The sequence below is a fragment of the Musa acuminata genome, chromosome BXJ2-3, assembly GCF_036884655.1.
Source record: "Musa acuminata AAA Group cultivar baxijiao chromosome BXJ2-3, Cavendish_Baxijiao_AAA, whole genome shotgun sequence".
Taxonomy (NCBI): Eukaryota; Viridiplantae; Streptophyta; class Magnoliopsida; order Zingiberales; family Musaceae; genus Musa; species Musa acuminata.
In genome coordinates this window covers 332,934-359,282 of record NC_088340.1, presented here as the reverse complement: position 1 = coordinate 359,282, position 26,349 = coordinate 332,934, and the positions used below count along the sequence as shown (strand labels likewise).

General features: G+C 34.9%; 2 protein-coding genes across 3 annotated transcripts; one reads left to right on the top strand and one right to left on the bottom strand.

Moving 5' to 3' along the window:
* Nucleotides 1–1,073: 1,073 nt before the first annotated feature.
* LOC135606378 (protein STRUBBELIG-RECEPTOR FAMILY 5-like) lies at nucleotides 1,074–19,273 on the bottom strand. The gene is made up of 16 exons (XM_065097401.1): nucleotides 18,968–19,273; nucleotides 18,383–18,515; nucleotides 17,052–17,123; nucleotides 16,904–16,969; nucleotides 16,545–16,616; nucleotides 16,389–16,460; nucleotides 13,676–13,747; nucleotides 13,538–13,603; nucleotides 12,720–12,785; nucleotides 12,331–12,599; nucleotides 9,656–9,921; nucleotides 3,902–4,173; nucleotides 2,707–2,827; nucleotides 2,467–2,603; nucleotides 1,868–2,024; nucleotides 1,074–1,416 (listed from the first exon to the last, which is right to left on the bottom strand). The coding sequence occupies exons 1-16, from the start codon at nucleotides 19,050–19,052 to the stop codon at nucleotides 1,273–1,275; spliced, it is 2,070 nt and encodes a 689-aa protein (XP_064953473.1). The 5' UTR covers nucleotides 19,053–19,273; the 3' UTR covers nucleotides 1,074–1,272.
* Nucleotides 19,274–21,556: 2,283 nt separating this feature from the next.
* Nucleotides 21,557–25,816, top strand: LOC103977290 (uncharacterized). 2 transcript variants are annotated; one of them, XM_009392765.3, is made up of 6 exons: nucleotides 21,557–21,755; nucleotides 21,854–22,000; nucleotides 23,928–24,076; nucleotides 24,172–24,412; nucleotides 25,041–25,177; nucleotides 25,268–25,816. In XM_009392765.3, the coding sequence occupies exons 1-6, from the start codon at nucleotides 21,641–21,643 to the stop codon at nucleotides 25,493–25,495; spliced, it is 1,017 nt and encodes a 338-aa protein (XP_009391040.2). In that variant the 5' UTR covers nucleotides 21,557–21,640; the 3' UTR covers nucleotides 25,496–25,816. The 2 variants fall into 2 exon arrangements, with proteins under 2 accessions (XP_009391040.2, XP_064953854.1); XM_065097782.1 differs by having other exon boundaries at nucleotides 21,617–21,755; nucleotides 24,005–24,076.
* Nucleotides 25,817–26,349: the final 533 nt, after the last annotated feature.

The following is a 26,349-nucleotide window of genomic DNA, read 5'->3' as shown; positions in this document are numbered from 1 at the left end:
CCCAAGTCCTAACCACCCCCAACTTTGGAGATAAGTTGGTGTAAGCATCAATCAGTAGTTGGAATATAGTCGATATAAAATTGAAGACTATGTATATATATTAAAGGATAATATAAATATTAAATTAGAGATATTTATATGACTTTTTGTAATATTTTATACAATCTTTATGCACCTAAAGTTGTTTTATTTACAAATTCCAGTAGATGAAAAACTGTTGTTGATGAGATATGATTGATTGGAATGCAATTCTTTAATAATATATCCATCTAAAATCTTGTGACAACTCTTCTTGTTTCTATCAAGAATCAAGTGTTTCTTGTGAGTGACATTTGATGTTTAACCCCTTTGGGATCTCAAAAACTACTGGAATATTATTAAAGTTCAAAAGCAATTTTTTTCTTGGAGATTTGACTTTTTGAATGGAGGAGTTATATAGTTTAAAAATAGTATAACCCAATTTAAAATGAGTACTTTTTTATAAATTTCATCACTTAAAGGGTTGAATTTGTGTAGATTTTTTAATTGTACATAATTTAGGATGAATTTAGAATCACTTTGAACCAAAAACCATTTAAATATTATCAAAGAAGGTTTTTTTTTTTTTTAGATTTGTGTTACACCTTTTTTGTTTTAACTCAACATTTTTTTTTGAGCCAAAAACCATTTTTTTGTTTTTTTTGTATTATCAAAGAAGATTTTTTTTGTTACACTTCTTTATTCAAAAACATTGTAACTCAACCCACTTTTTTTTCCTCTCAAAATTTCAAGAAAACTTAGAAAGGCCTACTAAATATGTTTTTTAATAATATATACTTTTTACTTATTTTAATCTTTAGATAGATATAAATTCAATGCATGGTAACCGATGACTTGACAACGTCAAATTCCATGTTGTCAAAATTTCCATCTTCAACACCAATGACTTAAAAACGTCAAAATTTCTTTCACCATTATGTCTCCCCTTCGGTAACATTTTTCTCTTATTAAAGAAATAGAGATTGCATTTCAATGCTGAATTCCAGTGTCACTCACAAGAAACACGATTCTCAATAGAAACAAGAGTTGTCACAAGATTTTAGGTGGATATATTACATACAGCTCATGGCTCAAAAATCCACAACGATTACAGAAGTTATTCCTTACGAAAACCGAAATAATGTTCATTGATATTTACTCAAGAGGACCTGTTATATCAATCAGCAGCATGACAAGTTGACTGTGATGCCTTTAGTTAGATACACCGGCATTCGATAGAGTTTGAAGTTTTGCTCAATAATATCCAGAGTCAGAATCATCACTTCTACGAGAGGCGCCTAGATCCCCACCAATCCTTTTGTTGATGCTAGTGCAATGAACGCAATGAACCAGTGCCTGTACCACTTCTGACATGGCGGGCCGGAACTCAGGCTCTAGCTGAATTAATCAAAAGAAACATAGAAATAAGTTATCGTGGATTAAATTATAATTTACAAGCACACAATACTTAAATCATGGTTCGCCTTACCAATCCGTACCGGTGTACCGGCCAACTGTCGGTACTGTATGTACCGAGCCGTACTGAGCATACCAACACATGATACATGAGGCATACCGATGTACCACTCGTATCAATTTCATATCGGACTAGTATGTACCATTCATACCGAGTGGTATGCCACGATATGGTGGACCCTGCTCTAAATATCACACCTTTGATAAATTGTTATACGACGACCTCTCACTAAGAGAAAGGTTCAGTCAACTGCACCATATGATGCATATGGTGCTTAAAATGTGTAGTGAAACAGTCTCACACTTGTCAAGACTCTCAAACAGAGCAGTCACATAGAAAGGCGTACGAGAAGAAGTTCATAAAGCATGTTACCTGGATACATAGGGCGACAATGTCAGCAAATCGAGATAATGACTTTGGCGGGTAGAGTCCATGGAGGGCAGGGTCTGCCATCCGTTCCAATGTGTCAATGTCATGAAGTTGTGGTGCTACCCAGCGAACTAATGACTGCTCTATTCTTGGCTTAGAACTGTAAATTATTAAAAATAGAAGAAAAAAAATTAGACAATGAAACAAAGGTAAAACTGCAAGCAGTAGGTCCTCGAGATAACAGTATCCACAAAAGTGTTGGGTCACAACAGATCATTTTGGGAAGTTTGCACACTAGTAGAAAACCAATAGATCTTATTTAATAAACATCATGGCCCATTAGATGGCCATTTATGTGTGCCCAGGAATTTAATAAGGTTAGGTATCTGAACCTGAGAAAATGGCCGATGTCACCATATTACTATATGCTTCCATAAATATCAAGACCAGGATGCATTGGCTGTATTGGCTCTATTTAGATAACACACTACATGCACCGGAAAGAATGCTGAACTATCTTAACTGAATTGTCTCTGCTAAACACCGAGGGAAAAGGGCAAGATCTTAATTACTAGTCTTAGAGTGCCAGCATCTTCAATTACCTGTCAAAGGGCTTACGGCCAGTCAACAACTCTAGCATGATCACTCCAAAGCTATATACATCACTCTTCCTTGTATAGGCAGAAGGTTTTGTGCATTCAGGAGCATTGTATCCAGGACCCAAGTTCTCATTTGTATCCTGTTGCAAAAAGACATAGAACTAGAACTCAGTGACTCAGATTTATGGTTTTCAATGTCATAAATGATTCCATAACAAGGTGCAAATGAACTTTCGTTGAAACCTCAAAGAAGGGTGCTAGACCACAGTCAGCCAAGTGTGGGTTTAGCTCCGCATCAAGCAATATGTTTGAAGACTTTATGTTTTTGTGGATCACTGATGGGGAGTGGACCTCATGCAAGTACCTGGATAAATATAAAGTGATTGTCAGATGAAATTAGGAAGATATTTACAACATGGCAACAGATATATTAACTAGTAATAGACATCTGATAAAATCATTAGGAGATTAAGAAAGATGAAAATTGATCAAGTTGTAATTTTGGCACTTAATTCAATTGTTACAGCTGAATATACTTTATTTAACAACTAACCACGATAGGTATTTCCTGTCTTTGGAAAGGTTATCATGAATTATCATATAAAAGACATGCAGATGTCTTTACAAAACTTAGAATGCACAGGATAACCATAACATGCAACTGGATGATTAAATCATTTGAAGACAGAGATCACAAAACTACAAAAGTAGGACATTCCGTGAGAGTCCTATTCTGTAAATAAATTACAGGGCTTCCTAGGTTGATGGTTTTAACACAGGGTGTGACTGAGAATGCTAATTGGAAGCAAATCATCGCTATTCCATTTACGTCCTCCTTTTTGTTTGTTATAGAATACAGTAGAACTTTAATATTGTGGGAATGCTCAGTCCTAATAATCATATATAACTTTCAATTAGACCAGCATTTGCAGAGAAGCACACTCTCAATTCTTTTAAGTATGTTTCCAATTGCAGACCTGTACAATTTTATTGACAACTATCTGACTCCTAGCATCCCAAGTTTGACCTTGCTTAGATATATTAGATAGTTTGTAAAAATGAACAATGAGAATATAATGCAGTAGCATAATACCAGTATAGCTATAAATACCACAAGTCCTAAAAAAAATTTCCGAATATTGTCATGTAAACAATTTTCATGAAAATTTATGCTGCAAAGAAAAAATTAGCAGTTTTTGTTCCACCACTTCTGGAAATATTAAAAATGATCGACTAAAATTGTTGATCTTGCATGTACCATCCAAGAAGTCCTGAAGCCTGAATTGACAATGAATATATTTGATCAAAATTAAGAGAAGACAAATGTAAATTAGATATACAGGGAAAAAAACATGCTCACTATGACCATCAGGCATTTCAATTAAATAATTTGTAACTGAATGGTTCTTTACATGGCTTGTAATTGCTATCTACTTACTCTACAGCACGTGCTGTCCCAAGAGCAATCCTTACTCGAGTTTCCCAAGTCAATGGTCTGCTATAATCATCCGATAAATGTAAAAATCCATGTAGAGAACCATTCTGTTGGAATTCATAGATTAAAAATTGGTAATCGGGCTCTGAGCAATAACCCAAAAGTTCAGTGATGTTTGGATGGTGCAGCTTGAAAATGTCAGACACTATTTCCATGAAGTCATGAGAACAACGTCCAGATAAATTTAATGCCTCTATCTTCTTGACAGCCAAAACCTGAGAAAGCATCATAAGCAAAATATACTTCAACCACATTTGACTAGCATTTATGATATTATAAAAGCAGAAGTTTGAACACCCAACCATTATAGTCATAAATCAATTAAAATGTAAAAGGTACATGCAATAGGATAATTTAATTAACAGCCCCAGCATGTGACATCAAACTACATTGTCATAGAAATCCTATGTACCATCTCCATTGACACAAGATACCAGACCTGAACTTGACCACTCAAAACAACAAAAATGTGGCAATCAGAAACTGAGAGATGCCCAAGCGGTCTGTTTTTCTTTTGCACTCTCTGTTATTTCATTCTCTATTGTTGAAAACTCTTGACAATGCAAGAATATCCTTTTATAACGTGTAATCTTGGTGCATTCCACCCATATCTATAGTAATCCAACTCATATGCTTCTTATTTAGTCCTTGTTTTGCAGGACATATATCTAACAATTATCATGTCAATAATAATCCTAGTCTGAGAGGGGAAAATAAAAATCTTGTATCGTAATGATCAAAGTTTCCCACACTGTTGTGATATAAGGTAGAATATATTGATTGCTCAAAGTTTGGTTATTCCTAATTATACTGCCAGCTCTCTAGTAATGCATAATAGACAACATCTTTACCAGTGATTTAAAAAGGCGCTCGGGCGCTCGCCTAAGCGCTCGGGCGCTCGCCTAGGCGCTCGGGCGAGGAAAGGCGAGGCCCGAGTGCCTCGCTAAACTTCCAGGCAGCGCGCTTCAATGAGGCGCCGCCTAGGCGCTCGCCCGAGCCCAGGCGCTGGGCGCTTCGGGCGAGCGCCTGGGTTAAACCAAGCAACCGAACTAGGATTTTAGGTCTGGTTCAGTCTCTGGTGGTTAGTTGGTTCAATCGAACCAACTAAAATCGATATCAGCTGTTGTTGCCCAACCCTAACCGGCTAACCCTACTCGTTGCCGCTGTCGCTCCCGCGCCCGCTACTCGCTGCTTGTCGCTCCTGCTCCCGCTGCCGCTGTCACTACTCGCTGCTGCCGCTGTCGCCGCTGTCGCTGCCTCCTTACACTCTCGCTCCCACTGCCGCTGCCTCCTTACACTCTCGCTCTCGCTGCCGCTGCCTCCTTGCACTCCCGTTGTCGTTGCCTCCTTACATTTCCGCTCCCGCTGCCGCTGCCTCCTTACACTCCCGCTGCCGCTGCCGCTTCCTCTTTTCTCAGTCAGCACCCCCTTACACTCCTCTTCCTTCTTCTCCTTTTGTATACTGTTAATAATATATAGTATACTGTTAACAGTACACTAATAATAGTATTTATATTTATTAGATTAATAATATATTATTTTGATTTTAATATTGTTAATTTTCTTAATTTAATAGTATATTTTTATTTAAATTTTTAAATAATTATATTTATTAATTATATTATATATTTTTATATTTTAGTGTCTCGTTTCGCTCGGGCGAGCGCTTAGCGCCTCAGGCATTTTTGGACCTTAACGTCTTTTGGCATCTAGCGCTTTTTAAATCACTGATCTTTACAAACAAACCTAGACATTCTTAACACTCACAATTAAATGGAGGAATATGTCCAGTTAGTTATGTGATCACAGTAATGATGCCACGTAGAGTAGAAAGGCAAAGGATTAAGCACAAATGATCACAAATTCGACAAATGAATTTATTTGAATATTGTAACAAGTTTTAAGACTCCATTAATTGTTATAAAATGAGGTTACAGCAATCAGATTCAGACATCATCAGAAGTTAATAATTAATTTTCCATTATAAGATCCTCTTCAAGTCAGTTGCAATAGAACAAACATAAATTTAATGATGGATCATGATTTTACTTTTAGTCTCTTTAAGTCAGTTTGTCATAAAATGTTCCTGACTGAAGTGATCTGATATGACAGCATAACAAAGATGTGAGTGGATGAAATAACATAGGTAAAACTATTTAAGGTTTAATATCATATTGATATGACATGTGGAAGGGATGCCAAAAGAGATCAAAGCATTTCATTATTTAAGAATCAAGAACAAGGCTGTAAAATATCTTAATTATATTTAATTTTATGAAATGTATGTTTCAGAAAGACTAGGTTGAAGGAAGAAGACATCAAATAATCTATAAATGAAAGGTAAATATATCAAGATTTCTCTCTCTAGGAATCACTCCTAGGGATGAAGCCCTCATATCTCCCTTGTCTCACAAGTGGATAATGGAATCACAAATCACCAGAAAGAAAAGTTTTTATTATTAATCTAAATTTCAATTACATTGTCATTTCATTGTTTACAGCCATTATCCTTTTGAATAAACCCTCCAAATAAAAATAATAAATAAGATAATTTTCTTTAAGCATATCTTAATCTTTGAGTCAAGGTTAGTTGATGACCCATTTTCCTTTTTTCAAAGAAGATCTACTTGCAAGTGCCGATAGGTAATCTTCCTTATTTAGTAATTATTGATTGGGAATGACTTTCTTCTTTGGATATGACCTTTAAAAAACCCATTAACTTCTTTTTCTTTTTCTTCAACAAGCTTTGCAGGTAGCCAAAAGACATGCCATCTGACAACATATTGCATCCACCAAACTTCAAAAAAATATTACAAAGAATACAAGAAAATGGCTCTTGCATCCTGATGTAAGATAAGCATTTGCGTGATTCCTGAATTCAGGGACCAAATAGTTCCTGGAAATCTACATATGTCAGAAGGTTGTTCAATCAATTTGATAAGTCAAGATATTGATAGATTATGCTCCTGTAGGAATGAATCTTTTTCTTTTGCCTTTTTGATATGTGGATCGTGGATATGAATCTGGACAGTTAAAATGTGCTTTATGAAAAGTGTATAATCCCCAAATTCCTGCATCCTAAAACATCCATTTGTTTAGATTATGCACAAAAAAGTTTACATACATGTATTCTGTCCAACTCTATCTATGATGAATAAACACATGTTTAAACATATTCATTACATGTATACATATACAGATGTATGTATGAATATATAAATAGAATGATTCACAAATTCACATCTGTAGAAAATATATTTCCTGATGCACAAGCCACTTAAGAGTTGAGACTCTTTGCCTTTGTGCCAACAGTTTGACTTCAGTATATCAACAAAATGATAATAACCTCAATTATCATTGCCCATGGCGGTCATGATCATCTACAGTTTGAACTCAGCTAAAATTTAATTATTCAAGCTAGACTAAAGTTGGGCAACTGGGCCAAGCCCAGAAAAAGAACTTGTACTCAAGGTTCACCTTACCGATTCGTACTAGTATACTGACCAATCATCGGTACGATACAGACTGAGGCATATCGATGTAACGTATGTCGATACGCCAGGGCATATCGATGATACAATAAAATTACCAAAAATAGCTCCAAAAAATCCTAGAAAAAAAAAAGTTAGATTACGGTTTTTAAGTTGGAAATCGATATAAATTTAGTAAAATTTAAGAAAAAATAATCTAAATTGGGAAAGAATAGTGATACATCATTTTCGGGCTTTAAGGAGTACCTTTGTGGTACGTTCCGGATCGTCCTTCCGTTAATATTGAATTATCTACTAAGAAATTATTTGAATTGTTAGATTATTTTTTAAACAACTTAAACTTTAAGATTCAAATGAATCAAGTAATGAATCAAAGGATATACCTTGTTCTACCATAAAAAGAACGATGCGACTCCACGAGCAATGGATCGAGGTCCTCGATCCTATATATCTGTATATCAATTTGATATGTTTGTGGGACTCAATCCTGAAATTGATCCCACGACATAGTATACTAATACACCGTATATCATTGGTGCATCAATGTGATGATAACCATATTCTAATTGTCGTGAACCACATGTGTTCGAAGCGACTCCTGAGGCAAGGACGATTGTGGCATGTATTAGTGTGAAGAATGAAGAATAATATCGAAACTTCTACTTTCGCCACTGATCTGCTTCGTATCATAAGATCAATCACTATATTGCTGCTCGAAAAAGTTTGACCAATTATCACCATATTATTGTTGGTCATAAGATTCTCCATAATACGACGTTTGTGAATATGATGAGCTTCACTCTGTGTCTACGTTATGTAGGTTCTGTCGCATTTGCTCAAAATCATCCACTACCTTCCTCTTCCCCTTCTGTGTATAAACTTGACTAGTACCTCATCGAGTTTCATGGTCCGAATCATGGGTGGCATGTATAAAATACTGCTCCTTGGTCCATGCACCACCCTTAAATCGTACCGGACCATCGACTCTCTGGCGTCGCCGCCATCATCGATCGAGACACTGCTATCCATATCGCTACCATGTCTCTAGACTAAGTGGGTTGTTGAATACGATTGAGAAGGTGTCTCATTACTTGACTCGATTATTTCCAACGACGCGGTTGATGCTACTGCCTTCCCCTTTACCTTTGTCTTTGCACGCTGGACGGACAACAGTGATGGTTGAGTGTCTATAGTTCCTCTTGATTAGAGTATTATTCCTCTTAATCCTCCCAAATTTGATTCAATCCACAAATCGCAACGTTGTTGAGTCTAAGAGAGTGAAAATGTGAGAATTAGAGATATGTGAGTGAGAGAATTTGAAGGAGTTGAAGAGTTTAAGTGAAATGAGTTAAAAGAGCGAGGAGGAAAGGGTTTAAAAACCCTGACCTATGGTCCAAATAGTCAAAATGACCATTTGAAACTAGGCAATCTCAACCCTTGATCAGTAACGGTTGAAATACGATCGTTACAGACCGGTACAAGTCGGTAACGGTCATACCGATCAATAACGATCGAATTTCAACCGTTATCGACTAGTACAAACCTCGTATCAGGCAATACGGGGTCATGTAACGTGTATCGCTCGGTATAGGGTGATTCACATATCAATCCCCTGTCGGAATGATACGTACCGCACATACTGAGCGGTACACCTCGATACAGCGAACCTTGCTTGTACTTATATATAAGGTTAGCTATATTTAGGATCAGAATTCAGAACAATAAAACCAAATTCAAGAATATGACTTCAACAAATAAGATTACATAATCCATCAACTAGGAAATTTGTTTTTTATACCTAAAGCAACAATAAGCATCCAAAACACAAACAACATTCAAATGAACATGACGGCCTTAATTATAATTGAATAATGGATAATGATCCATATGCATGACCCACAAACAAATAATTTATAGAGCCAACCTAAAGTAGCAAAACAAAAAAGCAATTGTTACAATTCATATTCTTATGATTATATGAAATAAAAAGCCAATAAGGACAGGCTTATTTCATCAACAGAAAAAGATCATATTGCCAAAACACAGCACAATACCCAAAGTCATGGCATTAATATGTACACATGAAATTTTGTATATATATGATATATGCCCATTATAGACTATACATATATGACAAGGGAGATGGAGACAGGTATCTTATGGACATACATATGGTAGATGCAAATTTTTCCAAACCTCACTGTACCTTTCCATCAGCAAATTTTGCTTTGTACACTTGTCCAATATTTCCTTGCCCAAGAAGGCTGCTTGAGCTAAAGTTTAGAGTAGCAGCTTGCAGATCTGCTACTGAGTAAGTTGGGAAAGAAATCAGATCTGTGTTTCTTCTCGAATTAAGTGTATTTGTGAAGTCATTATCAGTGAACGACTTTTGAGTATCAGCAAATGGTTCTTTAAGTCCCGTAGTAGCTGTTTCTGTAGCCTTTAAGCCAACTGAAGAAGTATCCTTAACTCCTATAAGTAGATTCCATAAAAGATCGATAATTAAAGTGACAGAAAAAGAAAATCTTTAAGAAAGGCATACAATCAACTAAATTAACAAAAAACATTTGACTCATCAGGCACGAGTTCCAGAAATTATCAATCATCAAGATCAAGACTAAATTAAACTGGTGTACATTGACTTCTTTTCAACAAGCAAAGGAGTGGAATAAGAGTACCAAGTCTTGGAGGAACTAAAGTTACTATACCAAAGTCAGATAACTTTGGCAAGAAGATCAATTATACTAGTTACTAAATACATATCAAATGGTATTATGAAATGTTGACCAAGTTATGATAGACTGCGATCAATATTCAATCTCTTATCAATCATCAAATAAATCTATACATTGCTTGCCTGGAATGGATTTCCTTGGGATCCTTACAAATAAAAAGAACTATTGAATTCACATCAACTATAGATAGGGCTCATTTAAGTTCAGATCTTACAATCACTTAGCTCTAATTCACTTTTAAATAAATGGGAAGAGAAAGTGAAGACATTAGCTACCAAGTACATATCAAATGGTGATATAAAATGTCGACCAAGTTGTGATCAGTAATCAATCTCTTGTTGATCATCAGATAAGTCTATACGTTGCTTGTCTGGAATGGGTTTACTTATAATAATCAGATTAGTATATAAATTGCTTGTCTGGAATGAATTTCCTTACAAATAAAAAAATATTATAACTAGAGTTAGCACCACTTTTAAATTTGATCTTACAAGTTACAACTACATAGTACTAATTCATTCTTCAAAGGAAAAAGTGGAAGAGAAAATGAAGATATTGTAAATGAACCAAAAGCTTTAATGAGCTTCTTATTGGGATTCGAGCAACTTGAACAATAACAACTCGGAACTTGAATAGAGCTATAATTCTGTGGTAAATATAACCTTCCTGATAAACTAACAAAAGAATAATGTTGAAATAAGTTGCCTTGGTTTGATCTCTCACCATTAGACATGAACACTAATTAACATAAATGATAATACAAATTCTTTGAACTCTTTGCAATAAATTAAGAAATAAGCAATGACCTTTAGATGTCCGATAAACCAACATTCCTACTCTACATAGAATTCAACTTGCTTTTGGCTTCAACAGTAAACCAATGTCTAGAAATGGTTTTACTTCCTTAATTATTAAGAATTCAATAACAACAAAGCCGTGAGTCCAACTATTTACGATCGGCTACGTGAATCTTTTGTCGTCATTGAGATCTGTAAAAAAGTCATATGATTAATTAAGTTCGGAATACATAAATATTTACTTATAGTTTCTATTAAAATCTTTTTAGGTCTTTCTCTACCTCTCCTCATACTATCAATATTAATTATTTTACCTCTTAACACTAATTATTGAGAATATAAATAATTTTATTTTTTGATAATTTCAGGCATCCACCCTGATACTGTCATCTCAGCAACACTAACTCTTTGCACATGTTGTTTTCTAGGCACCCAACAATTCGATCCATAAAGCAGAGCAGATTTACAATTGTCTTACGAAATGCAAAATAAGCAGACCAACCCAAAGGCCCCCTCTACATTTTAAGCAGTCTACTTCTACACTATCACATGCCTATGTCCAACAAGAACCTGATTAGCTTCCAACTATGTGGACCTTCTGTGTATACTACAGTTAACCTTCAAACTGCTCACATTAAAGTTATCATGGATCATCTAAACTGAACTGCAATTTTCACTTTTAAACATTAATGGACTACATCATAGTTCTCAAAGTAAAAGATTGTGTCCTAAATACATTTATTAATAAATCTGGTGCACCCAATGAATAGTCCCGTAACCGTCTTGGTTCTTGTTGGGACTAAAGAACAGGTATCTTCTGATTGGAATATTACGATTCATATAATTGCTACTAATAATGGAACTTTGAACTTTGGAGTGCCAGGAATGAGATGCATGCAAATATTGACAATGTACAACCTAATGAAAACAACTTTAACACCATTATCTAGCCAAAAGAATTACTACAGTGTAATAATATGAATAAGGTTTTGCAGCAAGTAAATATTGTCAGCTGTCAAACCCAAAATAGATAGTGAAATCATATGAGACTCCTCTTGATTTGAATTTTGTGGAATGCATCTAAGAATCAAATATGCATAAGTTAACAATTGCTATTACTACAATCAGAACTTATACAAGAGCAGCTATATGACACTGTTAATAGGTATTCTGGACAATTAACATGACGAAAGGAACCACCAGAAAACTCTTCACCTACTAGAAGTGCAAATGATAATACAATTAGATATTGTATATGAACAGCCATCAAACAATACTATATACAAGAATTTGTCCAAAAAAATACTATACACAGATTCTCTGGCAATTAACATGATCAAAGAAAATACCTGCAAATTCATTGTCTACTAGAGGTGTAAATGATCTGTTCTGGCTAAATTGTTCCTCCATATAATAAGATGAAACTGAAGATCTTCGCTTAGCAAAAGCCATTAAGATGAGAATCACAACCAAGACAGCGATCACTATCACAGCAATGGCTGCACCTTTCAGACCTGCAGTTTGTTTGTTGTACATAGATGAGCTTCCACCATTACTGTCTGCAGCTGTAGACATGCCTGGAGGTGCTGGTCCAGAGGACCAAGAATTTCCATCGATTCTTATAAAAGAAAACAGCAACCATCAGAAAAGATTTCATAAAGCAGAAAATCCACATTAACCAAAAAAACTTTTCAGTAAAAGAAGAGGAAAGGGAAAAAAAATGTTTAAGACTGCTCACTTAAAATCATCTATACTTTTCAATTTGTTGGGAATCCAACCGGTAAACTGGTTGTTCTGAACATTCCTGGCAGCATAACAAAAAAAAAAAAAAAAAACTGGTTAAAGATTACTCAGATAATTGGCTTGTTAACTATTTACAACAAGCAACCAATTTTTCAGTCGTTTAAACTGTTCAAGAATAATTAACAGAAATAAAAGACGATAAAACACATACTGAAAGAACATGATGTGTTAGCAAAACTGCAAAAGCACAACAATCTTAAAAATTACTGAACGAGACCTCCTAGTTCAAGCTGTAAAGAGCTGGTACATCTTGTCTAAGTATGTAACCTACATTTTTATGTACCTCAAACCCCGCTCAGATTAGTGCATAAGCTTTCTACAAGTTTCACATAGTATGTATACTGTAAATTTTGAACTCCTAATAATTCTTGTATAGTTGGCAGTATGTTATATTTGTCTTTTCATTGCCTTGAATACATTCTTAAGCTTCATTTATTAACAACCAATAAGCATCTGAAAGATTTTTCTAATCAAATAACCATTTTAACTTGATAATTACAGCTAAAAGTAAGAAGACAGGGACAAATTAAAATTGACAAAAATTAGCATAAATATTTAATTACAGCTAAAAGTAAGAAGACAGGGACTTTTTTCTTTTAAAAAAGTAAAGCACCATCAACTTCGAAAAACTTTCTTTCAGTGTAACTGAATTACAAATTGTACGTAATTACACCTGAAATTATACACCATCCACTACTCCAACTAAATGGAAAGGACATCTAACTCATAACCTGATTATTAAGCAACACTTACAAATCATCGAGAGAAAGAGTGGCAAGAACACCAAGTGAACCACTAAATTGATTGTTCTGCAGACGTCTGCAAGTCAACACACACAATATTAGTTCAACAGAAGCTCAAGAAGATAGAGAGAAAACTTTCATTCCTTACAAAGTTTTGAGACTTGAAAGAGATCCAAAGCTCTGAGGCAGGGTACCTGAGAAGTGGTTGAATGAGAGATCCCTGATATCATGACTTGGGCTTAGTAATAATAGAATATGATCATACGCACAAAGTACATGCATCAGATCAAGAATCTTATGTAAAGAGGTAAATTGTTGTTTAAGTGCTAATTACAAACAAGATCATTATTTGTGTCAAGTGAATCTAAAAAGGAAATTGTGTTAAATAGAGAAGAGCCCAAGCTATACTAATTCTTGCAAATGACTAAATTTGGCATTAAATGCAATTTTGTGAAAATACATAGTTGTTTCAGTGAAAGATCCTTCCAGTTACCCAAAAAAGAGAATAACACATGTATAGTAATAATATAATTTAATATATATATATGGGAAATCCAAACTCCAAAGAGAAAAAATTGTAATTCCAATTATATGTTTCAGAAGTTAAGAAGGAAAAACTTGTAAAAATTATACGTTGCCACAAGCCTACATCACCTACGTTTCTGCCTTTCTTTCCTAAATTGTTTAGAAAGAAGAAAAAATAAAGCCAATGAAGAAAAGATAGAAGAACTCAAAACCTGGTTAAATTAAGATTCCATCTCTACAAGAAAATTTTACCTAACAAGAAAGACAAAAGATTATCAATCAAAAAACTACTTGCCAAAGAAATCTGAAAATTTATCTTCTCAAAATGAAAAAAAAAAAAGGTTGATTAGCCTTCATGTTTTTTTTCCTTATTATTGTACCTATATTTTCTTCTTCTATTTAGGGCTTATAAAAAGAGAGAAGGGATAGTAATTGGGACATCAGTTATTTAATAAATGAATGAGTTTCTTTCTCCTGCCCAATGGAATAAGTGACACATTAACTTGTTTACCAAAGAACTATATGGCAAAAAATGCTTAAGCGATAGTATGCCGTTCTGTCTCAACTCATTTCTTTACTCATTTTCAATATAAAACTAAGTTGAGAGTGATACAATCTCTCCTACTTAAGGCCTCAAAGTTAAGAGTGATACAATCCAACAAACTCTAGTATAATCATCAATGAAGGCAATAAACCACCTATATCCAGTAATGTTTTTGCCCAAATGTCACAGTGGATTAAGTAAAAAGGTTGGGATGATTTGTATGGCTGTGAAAGGAACATGACACGATGATGTTTGACAAATTGACAGATTTCACACTGAAATTGAGATATATTCTTATTCTTGAAAAGAAAAGGAAACAACTTATCCAAGTACTTGAATCTAGGATGGCCTAATCTATAGTGTCATAAAATTATTTCATCCATATCAGAAAAGGAAGAGAAACTGCCTACAGCTGGAGCTTGTCCATCGAAGGAAGCATTACCCTTCAAAGTAATAGAGTTGATCAACCTCTCTAGTACTGCCAATCATCCTCCCTGAGCTTATATCTTGAAACTCACAATGAGATGGAAAGATTTAGTCAGACAATTTGAATCTCAAGTGAGTTTTCTTATGGATAAGAGATTACAGGATAGGTTAGGAACACGTAGAACAGATTTCAAAATTAGGTTTTTTGAAAGAACAATAGAACCATTTCTTGCTGCAACCAGGGACAAAGATGCATCAGCAATACGAACTTTAAGGTTATCAGAACATGGAGTATAGGAGGATAACATGTGGGAAAGACTGGTCATATGATCACTAGCACCCAAATCAACATATATACACACATACACCTACCCTTTGCCAAAAAAAAAGGGTAGGTGTGTGTGTGTATATATGCATGTGTATATACACATATAAACTGCCATATTAATGAATGTCTTATATATGTCATAAAACATATATATTTGCCAATATGCAACATATAAAATAGATGTCATAAACTGTCATATCAATGCATGTCTTATATATATGTCATAAAACATATATATTTGCCAATATGCAACATATAACATAGATCGGTCTCTAACTAGCCGGCACAAACATTACCCTCAATGAAATGGTAAGTTCACTAGAATTAACTAATTGGCAAACTAAGAACCTTTCGAATGGTGGTCTGAACCTTTTGCATTGCACACGTCTCACCTTAGGAATCATGTATGTTATTCACAACTAGACACACCCAAATTCTCCTATTGCCTTCCTTTCTAGCCACTTATAGCCTCTCCCAATGCCATCCTCATAAGATATCGCTCTGATATATGCAAACAACTAATGAAAGAGGAGAAATGGTCTAAAGTGTTCTATAATGATCTCTCATAGGATTCAACCAATACCAACAATACTCTCATATTGCAATGATGAATCCATCAATATATTTAGCATCATTACACCTGCAAGTCATGAAACTTAAGTCACCCATTGTAAGTCATACTTAATATCTTCTCTGTTTGTAGGTTTCTCAAAAGCAAAGTGCTGGGGAAATGCAGGGTTCCTGCCATTGGTTTACAATATCCGATGGTAAGTGCTGTAGAATCTAGATACATGGTTTTTTAAGTATGTATCATGTACATAAGTTGAACTTGAAGTCAGTAGGAAAAAGAGATTTAAATGACTACAATTTTTTAATTCTAATGAGATAGACTAATAAATATTACTAATGCCAATATGCATATTTTCTGGAAAAAGGAAACCATTTTCACAGTCACAAATCATTGGCAACAATAGCAAAATTAATTTCTTTATTTTGAAGACATAGATAAATTGTGTAATCAAGTGGAAGCTATCTTACAGCAATGAGAGACTGGGAAGTTTTCTGAACATATCAGTTAACTGTCCACTGAGCTGGTTATTGGCGAGATTTCTGTGTTCCATCATCAAATGACTGATCACTAAGAAGCACCGATGAAAATGGGAGCAGATGCAATGAAAATCAAAATCTCCTTACAGATAGTTAAGATCAGTCATCTGAGAAATTGAATAAGAAATCCCTCCAGTAAGTACATTTCCAGAAAGATCTCTGCATTCATAAAAAGATGTCAAACTAAACTCAAACGAACATTGATATCCTGTTGATATGCTGGCCATGTGACCAAACAAAGGATTGAAATCTCATTTATATGATAGCCTTGTGACTATATAGTTTTGAAATGATTTCAACCACAAGGATCTGCCAAACTGATTTGCTACAGATGACTGTAGGTTTCCTTTGACTTTTCATATTCTTTAAAATGGACATAAAGGTAAAGCGATAGCAAGCATGAAATCAGAGTTGGCAAATATTCATTATTTTAAGGTGCAACTTACATATGAATGGCATTAGGTGGAAGTTGGTAAGGTATATCACCATGAAGATTGTTCTTGCTCAAATCACTGTACTAAGACAAAGAAAAGACATGCTAATTTGCAACTTGCAACATTAATATTTTTCAAAGAGAACCAAGTTAGTCCTTACAAATAAGTTACTGAAGTCAAGCTTGACAGTTGGTAACCAGTTGTACCAGTCAATCCAAGACCTGAGAGTATTCTGGTTAAAACAAAGAGAATTTAAGCAATTAAGTGCCTTCAGTAAAGTAATGACAAAAAATATATAGCAACTTTCACAAATTGCCTACCAAGTACTGTTAGGCAAAAGGGTCATCATCATAAGCACTCTTATGAAATGAGCCTCAACATTTGATATACTATGGCATTAAAACCTCTATGCCTTTGCATAAATAAACAGTGGACTTTTTTTTATAAAACTTACCTTCCTCCTAAAGAAATGTCAGAGTGATGCTTGTCCTTTAATCAAAAGCTATATTAGTAAAAGCATAATCCAGCAGCTTTCTTTTATTCATAGTATAAGTTATTGATCTTTAACCCTTAATGTAACAGCCGGATATGCCCAACATCAATGATGTTTACATTTTTGAGAAATGTTCTTAAAACTGCAACACTATATGTGCAGTCAACAAAGCACAAATCTTTATGCAACATATGTCAGTTTGAGCCTTGGTACAATATTAAAATTGCTCCTTTGCAACCTGGGTGACCAATGTACGAGTCATGAGAACAGCTTCTGTACTTATAGGGGTGGGCAAGGCTACATACTCCTCCTAAAACCCTGCACCGGCTGAAGCCTCATATACTGGCTTGCCCTATTTATAAAGTGACATATGGTTACAAGTACAACAAAGCTTTGAACAATAACTACATCATGTTCCTCTACCACCATGAACTTTAGCTAATCCAAGCAGGCAGTATAGTCAAATTAGATATTTACTAAATGCATATAATCATTTGATAGCATACTTAAGAGAAAAGTAATAAGAAATGAATGAGGTTTAAGAGACAAATGTATCATTTTTCATGGAATTTGTATTGCGGGACAAATCACCAAGAAAGAATCATCGTATGTGGTAACATAATCTGCATTTTCAGCAAGGATTTTTTCATACATTGCATATTCTCCATATGCAGCATTAAGTGAAAAGTAATAAGAAGTGAATGGGGTTTAAGAGACAAAAGTATCATTTTACATGTAATATGTATTGCAGCACAAATCACCAAGAAAGAATTCCGTATGTGGTAATATAATCTGCATTTTCAGCAATGTAATTTGCATAGGTGGCATATTCTGCATATGCAGCTATACCACATGACTTAATGAAGTGTATCTTCATAAATGATCACATAAAACACACTCCAGAAGAACGTCCTGGATGAAAACTTCATGATGACTAGTTTACAGCAACTGCAGAAAGCTAGCCACCATAAGAATCCACGAAAATTTAAGTTCCTCACATTTCTGTCACGGAGGAGCCAGAGCACTTGATGCCTTTCCAATCGTTCCCACAGGGATCACCGCCACTGGAACTCCATCCCGTCAACTGGGAGGGAGAATTTAAGCTTCTATACAGGTCATTCAAGGCAGAAACTGCAAAAAGTAAAATAAAACCAATAATGTAAAATGAAACAGATAAAAAGCCTGGAATCTAGAGAAGTGACTGCAGCGTTGGACTAGAACCGTGCAAAACAAGAGTTAGAGATTCCATCGTATTAAGATGTCAATCAATTGGACACAATGAGATATCTCTCTTCAATCCATTGGAAGATGGTGAAAAGAGAGACGCAAGAAGCAATCATCCCGACAGTCCTCAATCAAAATCAGGAAAGACTATAATCCATAAAACAACAGGCTTCGTTTTTCTGGTCTTTCAAGTTCACATGGACAGTCCATCAATTGTTTCGTAATTATACAACGTCAAGAGACCGTTTATGGCAAAAATAAATAAATAAATAATATCACCGGACTCGTAAGGAGCACAAGGAGGAATAACAATAAACAAGATGAGCCATTGAAGACGGAGAATTACGCAGATCGCTTACCATCAGGCGGGTCGGTTGTGCCGTGGACCAGACCAGAGAGCTGCAGAAACAGCAAGAGTAGCAGCGGAGGAAGATGGAGAGCCATCTTGGGACGAAAAGATCTAGGGCTTAGGTGATCCTTCCATGGGAGGAAGAAGCGCAGGAAAGGAGGGTGCCAACGCTGCGCGGGGCGAACCCTCCCGTGCTCCTCCGCGACCCCTCCCCTTGTTCCACTGCAATTAGGGCTTGGCAGCGAGGGTCAGAAAGGGAGGAGGCTGAACAGTTGGAGGACGCAGGCGCCATTCGAGGAGCGCAACGGAGCCGCGAAGGTGGCGGGGAGCCTTTGGTTTTGCGGATTTTAACCCCATATATATATATATATATATATATATATATATATATATATATATATATATATATATATATATATATATATATATATATATATATATATATATATATATAATAATAATAATAATAATAATAATAATAATAAATAAAAAAGCATGCGGCGCGTGAGATGCACGCGAGCGGAGCAGTGAGATCACAACTTTTGTGTAACTAAGAAGAGATAATAAAGAAATTAATATCTATCTAACGAAAAATCTATCTCCTTAGGCTCTCTTAAACATCCGCACTGGCATCAAGCAATGATAGATTAATACATTTCTCCAAAATAAAATAAAAAATAAAAAGAGAGAGAGAGAGAGAGAGAGAGAGAGAGAGAGAGAGAGAGAGAGAAATGGACACTTGGACTAAGTAGGATTTCTATATCAAACGAAATGTTGATGGGAGGACGGGAGCTTAGAACGGCACAAGACTCGTTAGCTATGAGGACGGGTGTCACTATTAATGGATCATTTGTCATTTACATTTGGTTGTACAATTATTTGGCACTATGTTTTACTTGATTTTTATGTGTTTTTGCATGATTCCTATAGGCCTACGTAATTTACAAAGTTGTTATCTCAAGTTTCTTGTGTGGTGTAAAACATCAATGATCTCAGTCGCTTATAACCTTTTAAGTGGCACAGGATTAGATTATATGAGCTTTGGAGTAGAATTTGGTCCCATTTGTTTTTATAAGTTTGTACACAAAATGTGCATAAATTTACCTTACATTATTTGTCGACTTACGATTTTTTTTTTTTTTTTTTTGTCATTGTTTTCTCTTTCTTTTTCTTTCTCTAAGTGTTTATTGAATTGCCTATTTGTTGAGGCTTTCCATCAAGTCCTATGTAAGATTACTTATTCTAGGATTATTTTTTGTAAGTGGAGACCATGAGTGTGTCTCGTGATTTAAGTAATTCTAACTAGGTTTATGATATTTGATATTAGAGTAAATTTTGATATGTGAACTTCCAAGGGAGTGTCATGATCCTTTTTAGATAAGCATCAGGGTATTCATAGAATTTTAGCTCTCGTGAAAAGGACATTCTATTAGCCAAATATGAGAATTAACATAGAAAAATATATTGGAATATGTCTCACATGTCAATAAGACAATATAGAACAATAAGTCGATGGGTCTTTTCAAGTCATTACCTATACCATAGAGGTTATGGGAGAGTATTTCTTTGAACTTTATATTAATCTTGCTAATAATATGATTAAGATTGATAGGGTAATCGATTATTAAAGTATACAACATTTATTAGTGCTCTTAATCTAAATTATTCGACGGATAAGACAACCAAATTAATGATGAAATATTTGAGAGTCACATACAATGTGATTGAGATGCTTGATTCTTATGATGATTTTGGAATAAGATACTTAAATTGTTTATATCTAAGTTATACACAAGTGTTACCCTTAGACAAATAATCGAACCAGAGGAATAAGTTGACTCTTAGAGTAATACTTCCGGACTATACTCTTAGAGTAATACTTCCGGACTATGTGAGGGTCAACTAACAATATTAGATAAAGTTGTTGGGCATATCACAATTCTATCGTAACTTATAGCAAAAGTCTACATTCAATAAAAACCACTTTGAAATTATTATCGGTGGGCAACCATTCAACTTCTAGATATTACATAAGTATACGTAGAGAATAAAATAAAAAGATGAAAACAAAAAATTTGAGAAGATAAGCATTGAAAAATTGGTGTTGGTAAAACTATAACCGGTACCTCTCTAATTCTTTAGACATAAAGTGCATAAGAGATTAATGCACTAATATAAAGGGCTCTTTATAATCATCCATAATTAATATTTTCTACAGATTACAACTTTTAGTATGGCTTAAAATCTATAATATATTTCAAGCAACTTAAAAAAGCTATAATTCAGATCCATAAGATACATCTAGAAATATTTTAACTCGACTATCTTATTTGAGCACATTATAAAAAGTAAGTTAAAATCATTCTAACGAATCATATAATAAAACTATTTACCGGAGTATAATAATTTTCTCGAACAAAAGCTACTTAAGAGTGAGAAAACAAGTATTGATAGATTGATAGATTAAGTGAGAGAAAATATCATAAACGATTAATGCAAACTTTTTAATATTTTTAATTAATTTATTAAAAATAAATAAATAATATAAAAGGGTTCTAGAAAATTTTTAAATAGCCCTTAGTATACACCCGGCTTCATTAGGATTAGGTTTTCTTCCTATCTTGCATCTCTTCTCCCAAGACCGAAAGGGGAAGGCAAAGGAGAGGGAGCAGAACTAAAGGGGATGGAGGGGGCAGGAAAAGCTCATCTGGATTGCATCAACGCCTCTAATCCCTACCACGAGTGTGTCGATTACTGCTTCAAGCGAATAGCCGAAGCCAAATCTCACGCCGATGAGGGTAAAGTTTCTTTCTTCCTTCTCCTGCTCGTAATTTTGCTTCAGAATTATTTGTGTGGAGAATTAGAATTCTTTTTCCTTTTTTTCGATTAATTATAGGGGAGAATGAGGATAGCTCGAAGGAGCCGGAAGAGAGAACTGTTCATCCGGATTGCGTTAACGCGTCCAATCCCTACCATGAGTGCAGCGAGTACTGCTTTAAAAGGATTTCTGAGGCGAAGGATCAAATCGAGAGGAATGAATCAGGTTCCTTTTGTCCCCTCTTTTACAAATAAATATTCATTTCAATGTTAAAAGGTTGCAGCTTTTTTAGTAGATATGAAGGGTCGATAGTTTAGTTATGGCTTATTTCCTGAATCGTGAGATGCTGTGGCAGGCATAGCTCTCTTCTTGATGCTTCCTGTAATCAGAACTTGTCAAAAGAAAGTTTGAGAGGTATTATTATGTTTCTTCTTTGATGGTGTTGGTTGTTTCTGGTGGTCTGCTCGTATTCTTCGAAGTGGGTTCGACCTGGTTCAGGGACAGTCACATGGAGAGGATAGCACTTCAGAGAAAGAGTTAAAGCAAAAATGACTGCGGGTGCTCGACCTGCAAAAGTCATATCGGGTTGTTCCCCACAAACCCTTTGACACTCAAGTTGGTTTTGTGTGGCTGATTTGGGGTCTAGAGAGTGTCACATATCTCAAGGGTTCTTACTCGTAGGAAAGAATTTGGGTTTTGAGAACAAACCACAATCATGTTGGTTTGGGGTTGTGGTGACATGACTCGATGTAGTTGTTGCCGATTAAGAGGTGGGTTGGACTTTAATGTGGATGTTGAGTTGAGACATGCCTGGATGTTGACATGGATGACCGCATGTGGACTTGTGCTAACATGGATGCTGACATGCCGGGTTATACATATCATATGACAACCTCGGTTTCTTTTATTAATGTTCCTACACTTCAAATAGTTGAGGAGGGTTCCATGATAACACTTATCATTATAAATATTTTAAGAAATGACAACACTATTTTTGTCATGGATTCATTCTGTGATCCGCTTCCCCATTTTTAGCTTTATAAATCACTCAACGAGTTGATTGAGGTTGATTTCACTTCATTTGGTTATGTATTTTAAATAGTTGAGATCATGTTAGCATTTTGCAGCATAATTCTTCCTGTTCATTTGATATTTTCATTCTATTATTTACTCAAAGTCTCAAACTTTATTGCACAATAATTCAACATTTTGGTAAGAAATGTTGGTAGCACCAGTTTGCGAGAGAATACAATTTTGCTGTGTAAGCAAAGTTCCATCAACACATATCGAATTCAGCACTCTCCATTATAAAATGGGCAGATTTTAGCCTATTGTACAATGAGTTTTGCTCCTGTATCACATTGTGTCTCATGTTGCGTTCGCCATCAAATTGATGCCAGTATATAATAAGTCTCACGGTCATGATATATGGATTTGAAAAACTAGATTAAAGGTTTTTTACCGCTGGAGTTTCCAACTGCTAGGCCCCTAAAATTAGTTATCTGAAAGCAAAATAATTTTCACTGGTAACAAACATGATTAGAGCAGCCTAATCTGTAATCACTGTCTAAGATGATTAGATAAACAAATAAAAGTAAGGTAAACTTCTCTAACATGCTGAGATCTGTTGCCGGGAGGTGTGCAGGGTTGGAGGGGAGTTGGTAGATCAGACTAGAAACTGAATCCACACAAAAGAAAACATCTTAACTTTTGCTTGAATATATATTAATATTAATGTACATGTCCATATACATATACAATGAACTGGGATTATTCCTGTGATGGGCTCTGAACATTTACCTCGCCAGATGAAACTGAAAGATTGATAACAAGAAATACAGCTTGACAAAAAGAAGATACATAAAATGGAAACCATCGAGCAGCCTTTGCTTTTATGTGCAAGTTTATTGTTTTACCTCCGTACATTGCAAGGTGTTCCAGATAAATGCTAGTGACATAAATGAGTGGGCACCTCTCAGTATAAGTGTCATACATTGTTTTTATCGAAGATTTTTCAAGACATGGTTCATGTTGAGTCATATTTAATCAAACACCTAAGGAATTTAATTGCAGTTTATTGTTATCATTATTAATGTCTTATGGTTGTTTTGGATGTATTTTTCTGACATGATGAAAGTCAAATTTATTATAGACATACAAGAGGATGACATTGCTTCATCCTTCAATGGTGCTAACCAGAATGATAGTGGTGATGCTCATCATGTCCAGAATGATCCTGAATCTGGAAATCCTAATCTCACTGAGAAGCAGAAAAAACTGTTTGAGTTGAGGCTTAAGATGGTAATGCAACCCTTCATATACTTTATGATGTTTGATGTATATGAACTATTGCTTCCTATATCTCCTTTTTCCCCTTATGATGTTTACATTTGCAGAATGAAGCAAGGAAGGCCAATCAGATGGCAATGGTAGCTGAGAAAAAGAAAATGGAAGCTCCATCAGAGATAAGGGGCATTTCGAAGCAAAAATGGCTCGAGGAAAGGAAGAAAAAGATTGGAAAGCTGCTTGATTCAAATGGCTTGGATATGTCTAAGGCCTACATGCTTGATACACAAGAGATGGCTGAAGCTAAGTATAAGAAGTGGGAAAAGGATCCTTCACCATATGGTTGGGATGGTAAGATCTGAATTATTATACTTTGTCGATTTCCAGTTTGATGCTTTGTTGCTGGCTAACATTCTTAAGTTATGTTGGCAAAATATATTTTGTCTATTTTCTTTTTTGTACTCTAGGTTCCAACGTAGACCAGAGTTTCTAAGTTTGTTCTAAACTTCTAATATCTTCTGTTGTTCATATGCCAGTCGGACCACTTTGAAATTTTATTAGGTTTTAATGATTAATCATTGCATGACATATTTGTTTGATTTCCTGATTTGAAATCAAGATATATTAGTTAGCAGTAAGATATCTATAGCAAAGGAAATCTAGAATATGTAGTCCTGTCAAGTTTTACATGGAGGCAACAGTAATTTTGAGGTCTCTTACCAGAATTATATATATATATATATATATATATATGTATATATATATATGTATATGTATATATATATATGTATATGTATATATATATATGTATATGTATATATATATGTATGTATTTATATATATGTATATATGTATATGTATGTATATATGTATATGTATAATTTTTATGTGCTTATTCTTTGTTCTGAATACATCCCAGGAGATTTCTTGGAGCTTCAATCTAATATCTGCTGACCAACTCAAAATTTTTTTTAAACAGTTTTTAACCAGAAAACACTCTACAATGCTCACAAAAAGCGGGTAAAGAACATTGAGTGTGATATGGAGGCATATAACGAAGCAAAGGAAGCTGATCCAGAGTTCTATCGTGAGGCTTCTAGTCTTCAGTATGGCAAGGTACCTCATCACAGATACTAACCGGACCCTGTGAACATTGGTAAAAATTATACAGCAAGTAATCTGGTTCCATCTGTTTTTCTTGCGCAGGCAACCAAAATCCCTGAGGAAAACATTGACCGAATGGTAAAGGAACTTCAGGACAGGGAAGCAAAGCGCAAGTCATTTAGCAGGAGGCGGAAGTTCCACGAAGAGAAGGACATTGATTCAATCAATGATAGAAACGAGCACTTCAATAAGAAGATCGAGAGAGCCTTCGGAAAATACACTCTGGAGATCAAGAACAACTTGGAAAGAGGAACTGCTTTGCCTGATTAGTCTAGCTCTTTCATGACCTTGTAACATATGCTTTGATCTTACAACAACACGATTGGTACATATCACCTGAGAGTGAAATCTAAGTCAGGAATGTTGAGGGTGATTTGGTTCTTGATCTGCTTGTGATTGAGCAAAGACTCACTTGGATGTTTGATCTTACAAATCAGACCAGCATGTTTATGGAATAATTTGTGCCGGTAGAATAGCATCAGGGGAGTGTTATGTTTGGATCAAATTGATATCAACACCATAAAACATAAAAAAATTGTGTACAATACATTCTTTGGAATGTTACATTTATATTCTAGGGCTCTTGCAGAATATGCTAAAATCGCATTTTTTGGAATTTCTGAAATGAATTCACTGTAAATTTGGCTTGTACTATGTTATATAATGTTATCCTGCGCTGATGTGAGCCTTGTACTCTGAACCTTCTTTTTTATTATCTTGTACCATGTAGTAGCGAAAATTTTATCCTTAACATAATGCATACCTTTGATAGGATTGAAATGCTAGTAAACTTTCAGTGTTCACCTGGTTAATTAACCTTATATGCTTGCATATCTTAATAAAACGCTTATATAGTTAACTAAGTGTATATGCTTCATTATCTTTCGAGTAAAGATCTTTTTAGCTCTTGTTATGCTGTCTTCTACAGTTAGCTACTGAAGGTAAAGTGTAATCCTTGTGTCCATGTTGCCATGCAAGTCAAAAGGCTGAGACACAGCAGCCATCATGTTCAATGAGAACGATACTTTGAGCACCATCAGCACATACATCAGTTTCTTATGTGTACTTGTTTCTTCTCACAATATGTACCATTTGTTGATATGTGGTTTCTTTCAGGTGCAACT